The following is a 12736-nucleotide window of genomic DNA, read 5'->3' on the forward strand; positions in this document are numbered from 1 at the left end:
TCTGTTTGTCCAGAAAGTTCTTGGAATTTATTACACACATTTAATAACAGATGATACTCAACATTCAAGTGTTGTTGAACTAAGTTTACAAGCACTGTAGCATACAATGTATACTTATGCTAAGAAACAAAAGATTCAGCATATAAGGGAGTGCAGAAGGAAGCTACTTTAAAGAAATCCCCTTCCATCCATATCTACATTATACCTGCTTTATTTTAAAACCCTACATGACGTAAAGTAAAAAGACTAATCAAATATCTACACTTAATTGTGCACATCACATCTACTTCAGATGCAGGACAAAAAAATTTTCAAAAGCATGTTCCATTCCTCCTGCCAGAGGAACCTCAGACTTCAGAATTGACTTGATTTCAGAAACAGAGCTTGAATTGTTAAAAAAATTCAACAGTAGCAATCCAGCAAGTTTCCAATATGATTATGAAAAAGGCAGTGAGCCACCAGGATTCCGTAAAGGAACATCCAAACCAGTGTTTACGTGACTAAAGCTCGTTAAATTAAGTTAATGCAAACCTGCCATTCATTTTTTGCAGGACCTTGAAACGTTTTGACTTGCTATGACAAGAGATTTTCACCAGCAAGTATTTTGTTTGAAGCTTACCCACCCTAACAGCGTGCTGACCAGGCAGACGGTTTTACTCTTGCTTTGCAAGAACACCGATCCAGACACCACAGGAGAAGCCAGCCTACTGGATCAAATACTTTTTCATCTATCTGTGTATTCATTAACCCTGTACAAAAGAAAGCTGATTAGCAAATGTAAATGTTCGTATAAAAATAGCCAACATCTGTTTAAATTTAGAAATTTATTTTGTTTAATCCACAAGCTTTATATAGCTTTAGTTAAAAAAACAAAAACAAAAAACAGTGAAAACATGACAATATCCAAAGTTCAGGTTCCTCCAACTTTCAAAGACCACAGCTCTGAAAGTTGCTTATACCATTCAGAAGAACCATAACGAGACAAGATTTATGAATGGGGCAACGACATCTCACAAACAAAATTTATGTAACTGAAGGAATTTTTTTTCTGGGACTGCTGATCATGGAAACTGCCCTTTAAAAAAAGAACATAAAAATACAAATGAAATTCCAGTGTTCCAAATCAACATGTTACATCAATATAAACCCACAGTGTCCTGGTAAACAACATGCTTTCATTTATGTACCATTCTAAATTGCTATTTTTGATTCGCTTTAATGGAGACTATACAGGCAACAGTAGAAAGCATTAAAATGTATGTATTTCCTTGGAAATTCTGCAGTGGTTTTACTTCTGGGCAAGCTTACAAACCACAAAGGTTAGTAGCATAATGTAAGTGGATACAAAAGAAATCAAATGAGACCCTCACAAATTATGCTAAAGGCTTTGTTGAATTTCAAAGAAACTAGGGAATTGATGGTCATGTTTAAAACCTTCAAAACAAATTCCTACTGCTTCTAAGAAGTCTCACTCTAAATGAAATTATGCTGACTGTCAATGAAAGAATGTCACTAGTACACTGTGGACACCTTTTGTAATGTAAATCCATGCCCTTTGTACATGGTGAACCTCAACCTAGCAATTATTACAACAAATGTTATATTCTAAAGCTCAAACACATTTAGCAATTTGAAATTGAATTCTGAGTACAAACCAAATAAAATGTACATTATATCAAAGGATTCAGCCTAGGATGGTGGTGACACTTGCGCCTTCCGCATTGACCTCAGTGCCTTCTCTCGCAGGTGTTTTTCTAGATCATCAAGGTTGTCTTCAGGTTCGCTTTCTGTCTCCTTCAAACAAAGACAAAGCATTTCTTCAAACACCGAAAGCTAAGCCAGGCTGCAGCCCTCCCAGCACAGCAAATCATCGAGTTAAAAAAAAATAATTACGAGGCACCGAGTCGCATTTCTGAGGCAAGGCTGCCATTCAGAACGTCAGCAGCACAGGGTCATCAACATCTATTTGACTCTTAAAAACTAGAGCCTCAGGCACCAAATCCCTACCTTTTTGGGTTCTGTCTCTGCTTCCTGGTCTTCCTGTGTTGAGGTGGTATCAGGTGCAGCCACAGCAACAGCTGCTGCGGCCGCTGCAGCCTTCTCCTTCTTGTGTTTTTTGTGTTTCTTGTGCTTTTTATCCTTTTTATGCTTCTTATCCTTCTTTTTCTTCTTCTTCTTTCCACCCCCTTCTTGATCTGAGTTCTGTAACAAACAATTTAAAAGATATCACACCTTCTCCTTAAGGTTTCCAAACATCGTTAGAACATGCCCACAACCACCCTGGGAAATCTGAACAGACTGAGCAACAACTGAAATTCCGTAAACTCAACACCATCTTCAGAACTGGGGGAACATCACACTTCCAGTCACCTGACAGGAGCAATCCCAGCGGACAGGGTTTGTAATGCGCGGCCGAGCTGTGTCTCAAACCAGAACATAATGCCACACAAGCTCGATCTGCTGGTCACAGAAGTGGCAGGCAAACCTCTGCATAAAAATTAATACGGCAGATGGAGTCTAACTCCCTCAAACACTCCTCTGGTAAATGGCAAGTGTCCCCAGGGAACACTGGGGAGAACAGACAAGGACGCCCAACGATCCGTTCTCTTCCTGTAGGAATAGCCTGCATGCGCACACGAAGACTAAGCATAAAGACGACCACCTCACTTTGTAGACCATGAAACCCATGCAGACTCATGAAATGGGAAAGACTTTTCCTACAGAAGTTAAAATTTATATATAATAGCATTTTTCTTCAGACTCAGAAACGTTAAAAAGTTTGAAACATATATGTTACTATTAAAAATTACCCCAAGAATATTATTTCCGCCCCCTACGGAACAACCTTAGCACTGTTCAGCACCCAAGCCTTCACGAAAATACCTTGCCATACAACCCAGAACAGTACTGCTTCTATAGCAAACAAATACCCTTGCAGGTGATGGGCTCTGAGTTGGGCTTTTAGCCTTTTTTGCAGGTGACCAGTTTGCAGAAGGAGAACGAGACCGTGTAGGAGATGGAGGTCCTTGATGTTTTTTTGGTGCTGGCTCAGGTGATCCTGATGCAGACCGTGATGAAGACACCCGTCTCGCAGATCGTGGACTTGGCGTGGAAGCCCTTAAAAAAAAAAATAGAAGAGCCACAATTAGAAATATAAGAGACAAACCAAGAACATAAAAATTAATAGAAGTGCCAAATGAACATATGTGCTTAGAGCTTGGTTAAGGTGCCACTTAAAAATTGTTAGTTACTTTGCTGGCATATACTACAAAAGGCAAAACAATTTAATACCGCTGTGAATCTGTAACGCAAAAGGATATTGCAACTTGATAGCTTGATAAATACTACTACTACTGTTGTCCAGAAATGATTGCTCCCATTCTTCTGATATGACTAATTTATAACCATATTAAAAGTCAAGAGAATAGCAATGCTCTTTTATCATCCAATGAAGAAAGAGTGCAAGACATTACACTAATCCACATTTTCTTTCTGAAAAAATTAATAAGCCAGCACCGTGCTTTTGACTGTGCTCTAAGAGCAGCATCACAATGAAGAAAAAAAATATCTAGAATTTCAGCAGTTTATCTTGGATAACCAATTATGAAATGATTTATGAGCTAATGAAAAGCGCTGGCTCCCTTCTGAAGTTAGCTTTAGAATAAGAGAACATTTATCTTTCTTTTAACAAAGCTAGCAACAAAACTTATCTCGAGCTTCACTTCACCTGCTCAGTCCCAGTGCTTTGCTGTGCTGTTAGAAGTCCCATCCCTCAAACTCTACATAAAGCCTCCTTAATGCTTCTCCCCACAATACCCTTTATTTTAACAGATGCTTCCAATCTAATAAACTTCCAAAAATCAAAGTTACAATGGTGGAAGCTGAACAGAGCCACCAACATGTGAGCAATCTCAAGATACAGGAACCATTTTGATGCGACTCCCTGGCTATTCCCACTGCATTAAAACAAAACAAACAAAAACCCTCACAAAACCAACATCAAAGACTGATTTTTTTTACTTTGTCTTCTTAGGTTCTGGTGTTCTTGACACCCTCCTGATGGGTCTAGTGCTTGGAGATGGAGACTGTCTTCTCTGGGGTGAAGCTGAAGCTCCCCTTCGTGGTGGTGGTGGGCTTGCAGAGGTATGAGAAGCTCTAGGCCGTGGTGAAGGTGAATGCCTTTTGTTTTGTGGTGGAGAACGTGTTTCCCGATTGGACCTACTGGGAGGAGATCCCTTCCTGTGCTTGGAAGATATCGAAGGTGAACGCCTTTTAGCAGTTGGCGAGCTCCTTTGTTTTGGCGGTGGCGAATGGGAGACTCTGCGTTTCGACTGTGGAGAAGGCGATGCCCTTCGTTTAGGTGGGGGAGGAGGAGAAGCCGTTCTTCTCTTCGGTGGTGGTGAAGGAGAGTATCGTCTCTGTATCGGTGGAGAGTATCTCCGTGGAGAAGGTGAGCGTCTGCGTGGGGGTGGTGATGGAGACCTACAAAGAAAACAAATGTTCAGGTGCCACATCAGCATGTGAGTTACTTACAAGTATCTCGCAGTTCACCCAAGGAGGGGGAAAAGAACTCCTCTACGAATTCTTTAAAACTCCATTTAATATCAAGAAAATCAGCCCAACTAGTGTTATTCAGTATTTGATAGAGCAATAAAAAATATCCAGGCCGCACACCTACCACACAAGATCTCACTAGCAAAACTACACTCCCCTCAGTAAGCTGTGAATCAAGGGACCAGGATCAAGGGGTTTCTTTTCACGTGTCATTGTTGGAAGTCAACAAGCCAAAAGCAACCAGTTCAAAGACAAAAATGCAATACAGTACCTTCGACGAGGTAAGGAAGGTGACCGCCGCCGCCTCGGAGGAGGGGCAGGTGAAGGAGAGCGTCGCCGCCTGGCTGGTGGGGGCGATGGACTTCTCCTCCTCCTACTAAAGACAGATAAAGGGATTTCTTAGAAAGAATCTTGGGGCTCAATTGCAACTTTTCTGCTTTAACTGTACAAAATTATCTTGTTCGTGCACTTCAAAATGAATTATTTTTTTTTAGAACCACTGATGGAAAAAAATAGAAAAGACTTTCTAAAGAGGGTGAGACGACACATTTTACTGTAATTCTCAGTCTACTACAGCAATCGTTAGAATTTCACATTCACCTGGTCTATTAGCACCTTGTAGCCACAGAGGAAGACCAATTCTCTCCCATTTTCTTCTCCCAAAAGCTCACTCCTGGCATCTCCCTTGCACTGAACCTAGTGATCATCTAATGAGTCAGACCAGGGTACCGATCCACCAAAAACATCTCCTTGTCGTCACGTGGTGACACGATTGCTAGATCCAACACAAGGGAGGAACTGGGAATGCCCAGCTCTGTCAGCAGAAAAACCCGCGTTCAGCAGCGGTCTGAAGTTGGAACCAATTAAACAGTGTGAAACCGTACTCTTGAAAAGAGCTTTTATCTACGAGTCTGGAATGCAAAATGACTTATTCTTGAAAGGCAGAGAGATTTGTTGCAAAACTGCAGCTATCTAGGTTAAAATTATTGACTACATGAACTGTTTTCTGCTCTGCAAGGTTTACAATAGACTTCTGGGAGGGGAAATTTTAATCAAACTCAAGAGTTTTAAAGAAGAGGAATATTGAATTCTGTAAAGCAAAACGTTCCTGTTTTAAAACCAATTAAGATAAAACTATCGATTAAAGGAAAACATTGAGTAATGAAAAAAGCACAGAAGCTTAACTACATAAACCAAGATTTGCTTTCAAATGTGCTGGCTGCTGTTCTCCAAAGCAATGAGTTACACTTTTTATAGATAAAACAGTTTGCTCCAAAAGACAACGTTCTTTTATGGTTCAAAAAAATATCAGCCTTCAAAAGTCACAGTTGTCCTAATTAAACACGTATTTTCACAATTGTCAGTAGGTAAATTTACCATGTTGCAAAACAGATTAAGAACTTTGGAATTCCAATCTGGTTTACGTAGAATTGTTTGACAAGATCCATAACTAGAATGTCTACATTTGTTGAAGTAGTCATACTTAATCTCATACATCATTAGGTATGCTGCAAGTATATTCTAACTAAGTCTTAATTACAGATTGCTCACAAGGGTCATTACACCAGATTAGTAAACCCATCAAGCACCCAGCTTCCTGAACCTTCCTATATTCTGAGATCAACGTAGACCAAAAAATTACACAAGTGTTAACACCACTGCCTACACAAGAGAAGAGAAAATGAAGTCTGTGTTTACTACTAGTTCAAAATAGCTACTGAATTGAGGCATAAGACCTCTGAAATTCCAATTATCTGTGACCCAGAACACCAAGATCTTAATCACTTGTTGCAAGCATACGGTACCGACTGTCAATGGCAGCAAGAATACAAAGTAATGCTCACCCCTCCTTCATAGCTGTGTATGTGCAATAAGAAAACCCTGAAGAATAAAATCATTCAGTCGTTTTCAAGCATCAGGAAGACACTAATAACATTAACGTTAGTAGCTGTTACAGGCTTATGTGAATTAGCAACTGGCGAGCAATGAAGGAGCCTGAGCAAGTGTTTCTCTCCGTGGTTTTTGCCAGTGAAATGGTCCCAGATCCCACACGTCAAGGAACACAGCAGTCTGAATTTCCCTCACCTTACTACTCCGAGTGTGCAAGTCCAAAGGACAAAGGACGGCAAGTACTTATCTATGACAGTATAAATGACAGCCTGTCTAAATGATTTGCTAAACGTAAACCCTATTTAACGGATTAATTTCTAACCAACCTTTTCATCACTGGGGATTGCCATCTCTTTTCCATCTGCATCCTGATAGCAGTGGAGAAAAACAAAACAAAACAAATCTATCTGCCATACATGAGGCAAAAAACAAATGTATTCAAATAAAGTTCAGAGTAATTCTTACCAAACGACCACAACAAGAACACAATCTTGAGACAAGATTGGGCAAACTGGACCCTACTTAATTCTTGTGTTGTGTATTTGCTGACAGTTGCATAGCAGATAAACAATATTAAATAGAAAAAATTACACGAGTTAGGTTCAACTTAAGGAGAAATTACCGAGGGGATGATTCCTTTTGTCGTTTTCGGGGAGATGGTGATGGACTGCGTGAATGTGAGTGGCGTCGGCGTCTACCAACTTCCCCATTCTTCACGATGGATCTTTTAGGTCTTTCTTCTTCAGATGAAGATGAAGAACCAGAATCTATAAACGTAGAAGAATCACTCTCTGGAAGATGATTCTCACAACACTATTAACACAGTTACTGATTGGGGAACTGCAGTTTAAACTACTAACCTCCTCCCCTGCAAAATAAGAAGCTTCTATTTAAAAGCAATTCAACTAAAAATAGTAGTTGCAGTCAAGTGATAAAGCAATCCATCAGAGCTGGGCAAAAAAAATATCTGCAGCAACCTAACTGTCCACATACAATCTGACTAGCCAGATAATTCAAGAGGTGAACTTCAGTTACTTATAGAAACATTAGATGGACAAGAACCTATACCAGGCCTGGGTTAATTTACTGATTGGAAGCATACAAGAGTCCAAAATATTAGGAAATAACCTATTGCAACAACAGATTAAGTAACCCATAACAAATATATTTCTGTGTGTGATGTTAAGAGTTTAAAAGTGCAACTTTTAAAGATGTGAGCCATTAACAAGAGACATACCGTAACCTTTTAAAAGTTACACTTTTTTCTTCATGAGCAATAATAGAAGTGATATCATTATGAGTGGTACATCTTAAAGTTTATCACAGCACCGCAGCATGCATAGCAAATAATTTTAATCAGTATTTGAACTTAACATTAACTACTTCCCACAAAAGCAAACTACAATCCACTTTTAGGAAATCTATGCCATCCATACCAGATGAAGACTGTTGATTCTGCCTTCTGTACTGACGTCTCTGTTGAACAGAGTCTGCTGTGGCCATTTTACCTCCTTTATCTTCTTCTGGAAAGGCACAGACAGAGATAAAATATGTAAACTGAAGACACAAATTGACCTTGTTCAGGCAGAAACAAGGTTGTATTACAGTACATCATCGCACACGCTTTTTTTTGTCCCCTTCAAAATCTTAAAATAATATTGAGGCTGGAATACAACTTCGGTTGGATTTTTTTCCAAGAAAGCTTGGATAGAGATGTTTGAGGCAGTACGAGCGATCACCTTTATACTTCTGGGAACTCTTGCTTTCAATGCCAGTCTATCAAGAGGATTCAACCCTTACCACTGCCTTTTGTCATGCACCTTGATTAAAAACCCCACCCAAAACCAGTGCTGAAAAGAGCACACCATACCTGATTCAGACAGTTCTGCTTTCCTCTGTTTTGGTGCTGGCGAAGGAGATTCTCTTTTTTCAGTACTCTTGTGTTTGGGCGCTAAAAGGCAAAGTCAGAAAACTCAGCTGCAATTCATTACATTCTCGCATGCACTTCTGCTCATACAAACTGTACACACCATCTTTGAGAAAACAAAACCAAAATGCTAAAGCTGCTGGAACACAGATTTTTACTTCATTACCTGATGCTCTGCTAGGCGAAACAGAGCCACGGCTTTTTCTTGCACGGTTGGACTGCTGGGGTGTTGGAGACCTGCGTGGTTTTGGAGGTGGACTTGCTGGTGGGGATGGTCTGTGCCTCCGTCTAGGGGGGCTTGCAGAAGGAGAGAGCCTACGAGTTTTACGAGGAGGACTGGATACAGTTCTTTTAGGTGGTTTCTTTGGTGGTGATCGGGAACGTGAGGAGGAGGAGGAAGAGCTACTGCCAGATAAGGATGCTGATGACCGTCTTCTCCTGTAAATCAAGTATAACATTAGATTCTGAATAGCCAGTTGAAGAAATGTTTGAGCATGAACACAGAATCGCATTTTTTGCAAGCACATATAGAGAGAGCCACATACAACAGCACTTCCAAAACATGGTGGACAGCCTTCAACACTCGCTTTGTAGAAGAGGAGAATAATAACCGATCTTTCAGTTATTTTTAAACTACATAGTGAGCAAAAAATTGTTAGTGTTACCTTTGTTTGCTTTCTGTCAATCTACAGACTACAACTAAGCTTTTCTCCTGGGAGGAATTAGTTTTGTTTGGGCTCTCTAACTTCTGGATGGTTAAGAATTCTCTGTGTTAGCACATGTGATTTAATGATCTTCAGAACAGATCTCTTTAAGAGTTTAGTGTAAAAAGTTTTTATACCAAGAGGTAAAAATTTCAGACAACTTAACAACTCAGAATCAATCTATCCATCCTTATGTTTTAGTCTTTCATCTTTACTTTGTAATTTTAAAAAGGTAGGGCCTCTAGAATTCTGCGGCAAAATTTGTGGCAAGTTCTGTTGCAATTGTGTACCTGCAGAATCCACCTTTGGCTGCAGAATTCCTGAGAACCTGGAAAAAAGAAACCCTACCTTGAGTGAGAAACATTTGCTGAAAGGGAGCTCTTGTACATCTTGCAACATACATGTTTGATACTTTTCACAGTTTTCCCAGTAACTGTGTGAAATGAACATATTTACAAACCCAGGAAAAAAATAAAATAGTCATCACCTTGTCATAAAAAGGAAGAACTGTTCCTTCCTAAAAAAGAACAACTGCTGTATACACAGGAAGCATCACTTCAATTCTCTTCCTATGAAGAGGATAAGAATCTATTCTCTTCCTGTGAAGCCAAATGTCTATTTTGATATGGCCACAAGTACGTATCTTCTCTGCAAGGCAACTCAGAGCTTTGCTACTAAAAAATTGCTTATGCTATCAAAACTGTGACCTCCAATACCAGAAAGCAGACCTTGAAGAATTTTTTTAAAAATAAAAACATGAAAAAACACATTTCAAGTCAGTATTTGATTTTAATTTCAAGATGGAAATGTAAAGTCATAATGTAAAAACCCCTAACAAGCAAAATCTTTACTTGTTCTAATTTTTTTCCCCAGGAAGGAAAAAAATAGTATTAAGACTTAAGCAAAAAAAGTCACGAAAGATGTCATGTCAACCCACGCCGGGAGCTATCAGAGCTATTTGAAGATGTTAACAGTTCTGAAATTGCCATTTTTCAAAAAGGTGGAATTCTCATCACTACTTCAACTCCAAAGAAATCACAGCTACTACTATGTTCCCCCACAACACACCTATGAAATACGACACTGCAGTTTTTATATCACTCAAACCATACACCTGACAGTACCAAGATAAAACGAGCAAGGTAATTCTGGTAACACTCATTCCTCACAACTGATGTTCCCTTCAGCTTTCAAAGTTTAACATTTTCCATTGTCCCAAAAAAAGGGAATCTTACCGCCTCACAGGGGATCTGCTTCTTCTGTGTCTGGGTGGGGGAGGCATTCGCCTTGGAGGGCTCCTTCTCCTTGGAGATGGCCGTCTTCTTGGGCTTGGTCGCCTTCTAGGGGAGTAAGACCTGTCATAATCAAAAATTCAAATGAAAAGCAACTATCTAATTTTCAGAGTTGAGGAAATTTATCCTCAGGGGACTGAGGGCATCCTCAGAGTGTAGAGCTGTTTTTCCTCCAAGTGCATCACATTAAAGTAGCATTTAGGTTATATTGCAAAGTGTACATTCAGACACAATCAGTGCTTTGAAGTTTACCAACACCTCTCTACTTAGTAAAATAATTCAAAAAAGGAGAAAAAAAAGAAGTAATCTACAACACCATCACTATCAGACCTACCTCCTAAAAGGAGGCTACACAGTTCCCACTAACAAGTGCCATACTCAGCAATGCCTACCCCATTCCTTCTCCAGTCAGCATTAGTCACTGTAAGCACCTTCTCACGAAGTGACAGAAGAAACCAACTCCCAAACCCATTTATCCATCAAACACATTCTTCCCATTTGGCCTAAAATATCCATAGTTCAACATCTCTAAAAACATCACTACTTTAGCTGAGAACATGACATTACATTAAGAACATATATAAAGCACATCCATAGCCTTCAGAAGAAAACATTCAGTTCTCAACCTTCACAAGATAAACTGGAGTCCTACCTCGACCGTGATCTATGACGCCTTCTTGGTCGAGAATGAGATGGAGAACGTGATCGAGATCTTGACCTTGACTTGGACCGAGTTGCGGACCTTTGACGAGTCTTCTCTTTTTCCTTCTCTCTCTCCTTCTTTGAATTACGTTCTGGTGAAGTTTCCTTAGTCTCTGGTACAGGAGGTTCAGGTTTAGGAGCTTTTGGGATATCACTGTTAAAAATAAAAGACTTCATTTATAAACACGTACAAACCATAGCCCCTGGAGTGACAATTTAGAAGCTGCCAAGATATTCCCCTACAATGAACATTCTCCTGCCCATCCTCTGACGAGATGTTAGACCATCTCGCTCCAAAACTGTGAAAAGAATTACAACATGGTACAATGATTCAAAGAGGATAAAAAAAAAAGTAACATACAGGCTGCATGTCAACTTGCCAGAAAACAAGACGACATTGTCGTAAGTGGAAAAGATGACTGTCATGGTTTAACCCCAGCTGGCAACGAAGTACCACACAACCGCTCGCTCCCCCCCTGCCCCTAGTGGGATGGCAAGGGAAATTGGAAAAAGATAAAACCCGTGGGTTAACGTAAAAGTTCAGTAATTGAAATAAAGTACAACGTAATAGTAACAATCATAACGAAGAGGAAGAGAAAAAAAGAGAGAGGAATAAACCCCAAGAAAAATAAGTGATACACAATACAATTGCTCACCACCCGTTGACCGGTGCCCAGCCAGTCCCTGAGCAGCAATTGGCCCCTGCTGGCCCACTCCCCCCAGGGTATATACTGAGCATGATGCTCTGTGGTATGGAATATCCCCTTGGCTAGTTGGGGTCAGCTGTTCTGGCTCTGCTCCCTCCCCGTTTCTCATGCGCCTCCTCACCAGCAGAGCACAGGAAAACTGAAAAGTCCTTGACTTCGGGTAAGCACTGCTTAGCAACAACTAAAACAACAGTGTGTTATCAACACTATTTCCACCCTAAATCCAAACCACAGCACTGTACCAGCTACTTGAAAGAAAATTAACTCCGCCAAAACCAGGAAAATGAAAGCACAGTGCCAGCTAAGCACACTGCCTTTAGAATTCTGCACAGGAAAAAAATCTTAAGATTATTAAATAAATTCTTTTGCCATTGCAGGGGGCCAGGGAGAAGCAGGCATTTCCCCGAGACAAACTGCAAACAAGCATTAAGATAACGTCCATTTTTAAAAAGGCAATACGTAGTTCTACACCCACAGTTATCAGGCTTACCTGTTTGAAGTTGCCTCTTGAACAACAGTCTCCTTTGGTTTCACAGAGGGTTCTGGCTCAGGAGTCGCCTCTTTCTTTTCTGGCGCAGGAGTGGCGCTGCGGCTCTTGGTTCTGTGATGAGGGGAGCGAGAATGGCTGCGTTTCCGCTCTCTTCTGACAGGCGACGACCTCCTTCGAGGGGAAGGAGACCTTGATTTGCGTCTAGGAAAAAGAAGTGCCATTTCATAGCATCCCATAACGAATTGATGTACGGAATAAAGCCTGTGATATCCAGCAGCTAAAAGCTCTTCTGAATGAGGCAGACTCTCAGTACTGTTTACAGCAGTTAAGCACATGGAGGACTACTTTGTATTTTCTGCTAGTAATTAGCAGCCAAATTAAGATGTCAAAAAACCCACCACCCCCCCAAAACAAGAAACCCTGGAACAGATCAAACCATTAAAAGCAACGTAAGCAATTCTTATGTCAAG

At 40.3% G+C, this 12736-nt stretch overlaps 1 protein-coding gene across 13 annotated transcripts in view; it reads right to left on the reverse strand.

Moving 5' to 3' along the window:
- The window catches only part of SRRM1 (serine and arginine repetitive matrix 1), a 20011-nt gene continuing 7275 nt past the window's right edge, over positions 1-12736 (reverse strand). For 3 of the 13 annotated variants that reach the window (XM_056331042.1, XM_056331055.1, XM_056331054.1), the window contains 13 exons: positions 12267-12467; positions 11020-11223; positions 10311-10430; positions 8538-8809; positions 8315-8395; positions 7881-7967; positions 7067-7211; positions 6771-6812; positions 4826-4930; positions 4021-4482; positions 2931-3117; positions 2008-2202; positions 806-1794 (listed from right to left, as the gene is read on the reverse strand). In XM_056331042.1, coding sequence (XP_056187017.1) covers positions 1690-1794; positions 2008-2202; positions 2931-3117; positions 4021-4482; positions 4826-4930; positions 6771-6812; positions 7067-7211; positions 7881-7967; positions 8315-8395; positions 8538-8809; positions 10311-10430; positions 11020-11223; positions 12267-12467 — 2206 coding nt within the window. In that variant the 3' untranslated portion in view covers positions 806-1689. Of the gene's footprint in view, positions 750-805; positions 1795-2007; positions 2203-2930; positions 3118-4020; positions 4483-4825; positions 4931-6770; positions 6813-7066; positions 7212-7880; positions 7968-8314; positions 8396-8537; positions 8810-10310; positions 10431-11019; positions 11224-12266; positions 12468-12736 lie in introns of those variants that run through there. The other 10 variants (XM_056331046.1, XM_056331044.1, XM_056331045.1 and 7 more) reach the window with 10 other exon arrangements.

The sequence above is a fragment of the Falco biarmicus genome, chromosome 3 (genome assembly GCF_023638135.1).
Source record: "Falco biarmicus isolate bFalBia1 chromosome 3, bFalBia1.pri, whole genome shotgun sequence".
NCBI lineage: Eukaryota > Metazoa > Chordata > Aves > Falconiformes > Falconidae > Falco > Falco biarmicus.